Below are 7,317 nucleotides of genomic sequence, written 5' to 3'. Positions count from 1 at the left end.
CTGTAAGAGAGAAGCCAGCTCGGCAAAAGAAACAGAAAATATAAAAACAAAACTAGATATTTAAACAACCCAAACGGATTACCATTCTTCTCCATATCTCGTAAACGGTTACAGTTACACCAAAATGAACTTCTGTCATCATTTTATCACTTTCCACTTGTTCAAAATCTGTAAGGGTTTATTTCTTTGTGATATTTTGTAGGAATGTTGGAAACCAATCAGTTGACAGACAGAAGTATTGATTTCCATAGGGATGCTTTTTGTTTTTTTACTATGGGAGGTCAACTGGCTACCGTCAACTGTTGTAGTTGCCAAACATTCTTCTTCGGGCTTGTTTAGAGGTAAAAGCACTTGCATTTAATCAGAAATAAAGTTCCCCTGGGTACCCCGTCAACATGAAGGAAAGACTAATAACATTATTTAATACATCAGGACAAAAGATTTTTACTAGTTAACGCTGTAAATATTTGATTGGCTTTTATTTAACCACGTCTATTATCAAATCAGCAAATATCCCCAATCTGTAACCCATATTTTTTAAATGTATTTACAAATTGGTTTTTCCTAAATCAATTTCTTTAAGAAATAATTATTTATAAAAACATGTATTTTCATATTAAAAAAAACAGGGTAACTGCAAGGGGTCTACGTCATTGGAATCGGTACCACAAAAACCCATTTAATTGAGTACAATATTCTGATTATTATAGATTTGTATATTGATTATTCTGTGCAGGTTGTAATACAAAAGTCTTTAATGTGACTTTTAAAAATTCGGCAGATTACCCTGGTTATGATATATATATATATAACGTCATATATATATATAATATACTCTATATATAATATATATCTATAATATAATCATATATATATATCCTATTTATTTACTTTCTTATTATTATTTTTTTTGCCATATCCCTCACCCCTAGTTTTTGCCACATGATTGCTACAGGGAAATCATTCCAAGACCAACAAAGGCTGTTGCTTCCAGGCCAAATGACAGAAATAAACTACATAGCAGAAAAAATACAAATTAGAAATGAAAACTTTGTACTCGATCTAAGGACGTGATCAACCGCAGGACAAAACCACACCGCATTCCACTAAATTCCACTCCTGACCCTTCCCTTCCGTAATCAGAGAGGAATGTGAAGGGAAAGCTGTGCGGAAAGGAGCAGAACGCTGCCTGAAATACTGGGAAGAGGAGCCTCGGGCAAATTCATGGCAAGTATAAGAGCTCAGGTGTACTTGCTTATGTGCAAAAAAAAAAACAAAAAAATACATCCACATTATATAAAGACTATAATCATGACAGGGCTATAGGGAACTGCAAAAAAATACAATTATAAGATAAAGTTTTTGTATTAACTTGGTTAAACATGTCCATGACATGGTCCTTCACCATTTCATGCATGCTTCCTGTTCTCTACAAAAAACTATTTTTTTCTTGTCACATCACTTTAATCCGGCTCAACCCCGTGAGATTCACAAATAAATGTGTACTGACTCTGGACCAAAACGCGCATTACACTCAATGAGTTACTGAATTCTGAATTAAAGGTTAAATTTTTGTATAGGATGTAGTTCTCCACTATTAAACTAGTTTGGTTATTAGCATTGCCTATTATTAAACATATTGACTGTAGAATACTTAGAAAGTACTATCTGCTGCACTTTAATCCTACCCCCCAAAACCTAACACTTAACAACGACCTACTAACTTTTAGATAATACTGAGGCAAAAGTGATAGTTAATGGTTTCTTATTAGCGAGCATTGGACCTTAAAATAAAGTGTGACTATTAACAAACTCATTGTCAAACCTCCGTTAAGGGTTTAATTTATTTCAGCACCCATTTCACTGAATTATCACCCACTGTCAGGACTAACATTCGGATGTAACTTGATGTTCAACAAAATAATTAATCTGTTATTTTTCTTGAAACAGCTGTATTGATCATAATCTATTGATTTTGTCTCACGGTTTCACTTTTTAAAGTGGAAAAAATTTAGCTATTTTTACGAACTAATGGTTGTTTTCTGTTTTCTTTCCCATGTCTATGGAATCATTATGAAGACCTTTGAAGGCTTTTCATACCTAAAAATAAGCCCTGTACAGTGGAGATTTGATAGGCAATTCTCTCCACATCCTTCAACAGAAGCGCATACTGCGAGTCCCACTTATAGGTTGAAATCTAAACAAAGGGGGGAAAAAAAAGGTTAACCAGCATGGCTAGACAGAACAAATGTATTGCCCTGCACAAGAAAAGGCAGAATGTATGATTCAGATACAATACAGGTAATGCTAAACTCAACAGATGTGATATGGTTATTAGTATCTAAGGTTAGGGGTTAGTATGGTTTCAGTGTTGTAAGGCAAAACACTGTCACGAAGGACCAATGAAATCTTACAATCAGCTTCGGGACAGGGTGTGTGTTTAAACTGTTTGGGAAAAAAGTCATGCTATTGATCATTGTTCGTAGTATCAGATTCAGTATAACAAATAGACTAAAAAAAAAAAAAAAGAATGTTAATATATATAATATATATATATGATACTACTATATTATATATATATATTAGGGGCTACGTGTCAAAAAGATACGTAATCACGATTAATCACATTACAGCAAACAATCTACATACCTCCAAAATGAGGGCCACAAACAGGTTGACCCACATGACTGAAGATGTCAACCACCAGGCCACAAAGTACACCAAGGACCACCTGACATGGAAGAATTATGGGTACACATTTACAAAACCCTGTTCAGTAAAAGCACACATGTTAAAGGGTGTGTGTGTGTGTGTGTGTGTGTGTGTGTGTGTGTGTGTGTGTGTAGAGCGTCTAGCTTACTCTGTAGTGTATCTGGTGTATGCATCTGTGAAAACATGCCAGTTATTCACCACCATGATGTTATAGAGAAGAACCAGAGAGGACTGGAAAAATATGACAGGAAAAATACAGTTACATTTATTTTTTATTTAATAGTTCAATCATCTACATTCACTTGCGAGACTTTTCCTTAATTTTATGTAAACTTAAACCTAAAATATAGGTTTCACTTTTGAAAGTAAAATAGTATTAAAATAAAAACAATTTTAAAAACACAATTTAATACTATAAACCTAGCAAATCTGGTGAAATCCTCTGACTACTTACTCCTCATACGTGCTTATTACGGCATTCTGGGAACTTGTTAAAAACCAAGTTCCCAGAGGCCTCCGTGCAACTTACAGCAAAATCATCAAAGTTGTTTGGCCAGTACTCCAGCTGTTCAAAAGTGCCACAGTCCATGCTGAAGGGACCATCCGTTTTGTTCTCAACATTGGCATTGAAGATTAGACTGACAGGAGAGCACATAGAGAGAGAAGAGGCTCTGATGTATAATCGATCAAAATAATAAGACATTTTTCTTGAGCATAATTAGTATATTACAATGATTTCTGATGGATCATGTGACACTGAAGACTATAGTAATGGCTGCTGAAAATTTAGCCATCACAGTAATAAATTACAACTTCAAATACAATAAAAAACATTTTTTTTAATTGAAATATTTTGCAATATTAAATTTTTTACTGTATTTTTATGTTTCCTGTTAAATGTGCAGTTGATGAACAATACCTTGTGTTTGATGGAGGGGTTATAGCTCCCTGGAAAAGCCAGATACCAAGGACGGCAAACATATAGTACACTACCTGCATCAGAGAAATGCACAAGTGAAGAGACCATCAGTACGATCAATCACCATCAATTAAAATACTGCCAGTAAAAAGAGTCTGTTCACTCACCAATAGAATGCCAGCAAATGCCCGTAAGTTTTTCACCAGGTCCACAAGAGTGCTGGCCACCACGGCCATCAACTAAAGTAAGCACAAACAAATCTTTACACATTCATTAAGCATTTATTACATTTTAAAGGTGCTGTACGTATGTAAGATTGGCACCGAGTGGTTGAACTAGGTATTGCAGTCCAAATTCAAAATATTGGAGGGTTTTTTTTTTTTTCATGGGGCCCATCCTCCTCAGACTTGATGCACACGCAGGTTGCCAGATTGATGACACAAACAGGAAAGAACACACTTGACGATGAATGAAATGAAATACGCTGTGTTTTCCACCAACTGGCAACCCGGGGTGCCGAAATACAATTGGGTAAACTGGCAGTGGGCGGGTTTCACAAACCAAAACAAAGATCGACATTCAGGCCCGGAACGCTCATTTTCAAAGGAGAATAACTGACTGTAGCATTGTTTTTCAAATAAACAAGTATGTTAACTTACCGTGTTTATTAAATATCTGCAAACATATTATGGTATTTGTATGCTTTAGTAGAGTCAAAATCTTACATACAGCACCTTCAAGCATTTATTAATGCTCTTTTAATGTCAGATGGATGGTATGACCCATTGTGCCAATTATATGAAAAATACTGGCTCCTGTGAACTGTCTTCAAATATGTAAGGAATAATGTACAGTCTATCTATCTAGTATTTTTTAAGCTTTTCATTTTGGTGCACTGAAAACCTCTTAACTTTACTGGTGACCGGCAAAAAACTATTTGAAAAAAGAAATGCAGTGATGCCGGTATGTTTTGCACAGTTGTAGTATAATTTCTCCTTGTGTCCATTTAGAACCAATGTGATTCATGTTAGAAGCCAGCCACCAACCTTGATTTCTGGAATTATTCGGAGGAAACGGAAGACAATCAACATGTTGACCAGTCGCACCATCTCCCACAAAGCCATCACATGTCCTGGAACCGGATCTCTGTTAACATACGAGTAAAACATCACATTAAAGCATTTGGAGAAGAGATCAGGAGATTTGTTCTTTAAATTGAGCACACTTACACTTTTTCATAGGGAATCCTGTATGTGATGAATATGGCAATCTGAATTGCCTGTTGAGAATAAAAGTAAAACACAATGTGTCTCCAGTGATTGCCTTCACCATGTAAACAGCTGTATTTCGCAGAATTCCTAATGATAATTTTAAATCACAAAAAAATGACACAGGAAATGTGTTACCAGAAGAAGAACAGTGAGGAATCCATCAAAGATGTTATTCCTGTAAGACAGGTAACCTCTCCAACCAAAAGCCACTATTTTCAGCAGCATCTCTATTAAATAGTACAGGATGAAAATACAGTTGAGGATCTAAAAGACAGAAAATATATTTACATTAATGTTTATAGGACCACACTTAAAAATTCAGAAAAACATATATCTTAGCTTTTATTGAAAAAATATTGCTGGGCATTTTTTTTTTTTTTTAAATCTAGCCAAAGGACTTTGACAAAACAACCCAACTACCATTATTTCTATATGAAATTATATTATTACAGCTATAAAGACATAAATTGTTTTTGATGCATGAAACAGTCACCTACATATGAGACCGCATATTTTTCTCTGAGGCAGATTTTCTCCATGAATCGATGTCAGAACCAAGACAGTCTGCAGAAAAACAGTAACAGATATCAAGGATGAACTCTCCAAGAGTCAAAGATTCAAAACGTAATGTGTTTTTTTTTGTTTTTTGGGGGGGGGGGGGGGGGGGGGTGTTGTTGTTGTTTTGTTTTTTTTTGCATATGCTTTCCCACAAGATGGGCACCTTACGTTTGGCAATAAAACTAGAAAAATGCTTTCTCTATGACTTGCAAATCTATTTTTGTTGCTAGCTAACAAAAAAACAAAATTATTCAAATAATTTCGGGATTTGATTTCCTCAGCCAATGCTCTTCTGCTTTTTATATATATAAAAAATAATATAGAAACAATTATATAAAACTTGTAAAAATCTGTACAGAAGTTTCTTAATGGTATGAGCTCCCTTTTTAGGGCATCCTTCCAGGATTTCACTGCCTTGTACAAAGATAATCCGTGGTCAGCAAGTTTCAAATCTAAATTTACATTTAATGACTTGTTTGCATTACAGCAGCTTGATTACATACATCACTCACACATATTTCAAACTCGAATTCCTATTTAATTCTGGTACTTCTCTCTCTCAAGAGCCCTCGGTGCATAGCTGCCATCATGGAACTACTTCAGGTGGAAAGAACGGGGCAACGCCACCTTAGGAAAAACCCTGTTTTAATCTTAGCGTCCGACACTTCTGGCGAAATGTATGAGCGGAGGTGTAAGGGTGTCTTGTCAAGTGCAGGGTGATGTATGTGATAATCAAACGCAAGTTCAAAGGAAAAGGCTGTTTCTGTAACACACAAATACAGATGACATTTCCAAAGAAGGCGGATTCAACGCTCCCGTCAAAGTAGTAACAACATAAAAAAAGTGACTGCATGGGGTGCATATACTGGATGTGCTGCAGGGACACAGATAACTGTACTCAGCTCTTAAGTGGATGCGTGGGCAGGTGGAAGGACGAGGTAACAAGAAATGTGTCAATATGTGTGCTGTTTCTCAGCACCTGCTCAACCCCTTCAATTTGAAATCAAAAAAAATGCAAAATTTTAGTCTCCAAAGAAAGTGCTGTCTGCTGAAGGAGGTGGTCTGTTTAGATATTAAAACTTCCATTTGTCTTAAGATGAACTACATATTAAATGTACTTTCTTTCTATTTTATTGTCACTAAAACATGGGCTATTCGGCGCTCTCAAAAACATACTAGAGTATGTAAAAGTATCTCAATGTTTATTCATCACAGCAAGAATTTTGCTTACACAATTTTATATTATTTAACACTATACGTGTATTTATATCTCAACATAACTGTAAAATAAAATGCAAACAAAATATTCTATCAATTCATTGCATTAGCGTATGCACATTATACATTACTTCTTTTATTTGTGTTAAATACACCCAACTAATCGAAATGGGACCCATAAAGTGCTGGAAGAAGCACATTAAATTTAGGAAAAAGTTTTTATTTTTCACACAAAACCTTCAATGCCTCTATTACCTGTTGCATATTGATTTAAAAAAGGAGCTTAAACACAAAAATGGGGCAGCAAACTTCCAAGATGTCAAAACTTTAAACCGTTACCTTGATTCCCTGCATTGCCTGTTTTGTTGTTGTAATCAAGTCCTATTTTGTCGCGGCTGTGTTAAGAGTTTGACTGTGACACTGGTTGGCCATACAGGCTAATCCTCTCTGCTGGCATTCTGATTCAAATCTATACTTCAATAAAATATGAAAATGGAACCAAAGACTCAAATCTCTAGCTCCCAACCCCAACTATGTGCACCATATTCTAATAATATCCAAACTAATATCTATTTTTAATGCATTCCGACTTCTACAAAGTGCTCAAAAAAAGAGTGACTTCCTGAATTGAGACTGTAA

The 7,317-nt window shown here is 35.3% G+C and overlaps 1 protein-coding gene across 1 annotated transcript; it reads right to left on the bottom strand.

The window, feature by feature from the left end:
* Positions 1-2,222: 2,222 nt before the first annotated feature.
* LOC122143824 (two pore calcium channel protein 2-like) lies at positions 2,223-5,201 on the bottom strand. The gene is made up of 9 exons (XM_042754416.1): positions 5,038-5,201; positions 4,861-4,910; positions 4,678-4,777; positions 3,799-3,870; positions 3,632-3,705; positions 3,242-3,350; positions 2,861-2,943; positions 2,650-2,731; positions 2,223-2,258 (listed from the first exon to the last, which is right to left on the bottom strand). Exons 1-9 carry the CDS (start codon positions 5,125-5,127, stop codon positions 2,223-2,225), a joined length of 696 nt encoding a protein of 231 aa, XP_042610350.1. The 5' UTR covers positions 5,128-5,201.
* Positions 5,202-7,317: the final 2,116 nt, after the last annotated feature.

Source organism: Cyprinus carpio, unplaced genomic scaffold, assembly GCF_018340385.1.
Source record: "Cyprinus carpio isolate SPL01 unplaced genomic scaffold, ASM1834038v1 S000006513, whole genome shotgun sequence".
Taxonomy (NCBI): Eukaryota; Metazoa; Chordata; class Actinopteri; order Cypriniformes; family Cyprinidae; genus Cyprinus; species Cyprinus carpio.
This window is presented reverse-complemented; position numbering and strand designations above follow the sequence as displayed.

Excerpts from the sequence above, each read along its gene's own strand:
- LOC122143824 (XM_042754416.1), bottom strand. The coding sequence starts at position 5,127 with ATGCTGCTGAAAATAGTGGCTTTTGGTTGGAGAGGTTACCTGTCTTAC. Across the intron at positions 4,911-5,037 it reads TCCTCACTGTTCTTCTTCTG|GCAATTCAGATTGCCATATT; the intron begins GTAACACATTTC and ends TATTCTCAACAG. Across the intron at positions 2,732-2,860 it reads TACACCAGATACACTACAGA|GTGGTCCTTGGTGTACTTTG; the intron begins GTAAGCTAGACG and ends CTTCCATGTCAG.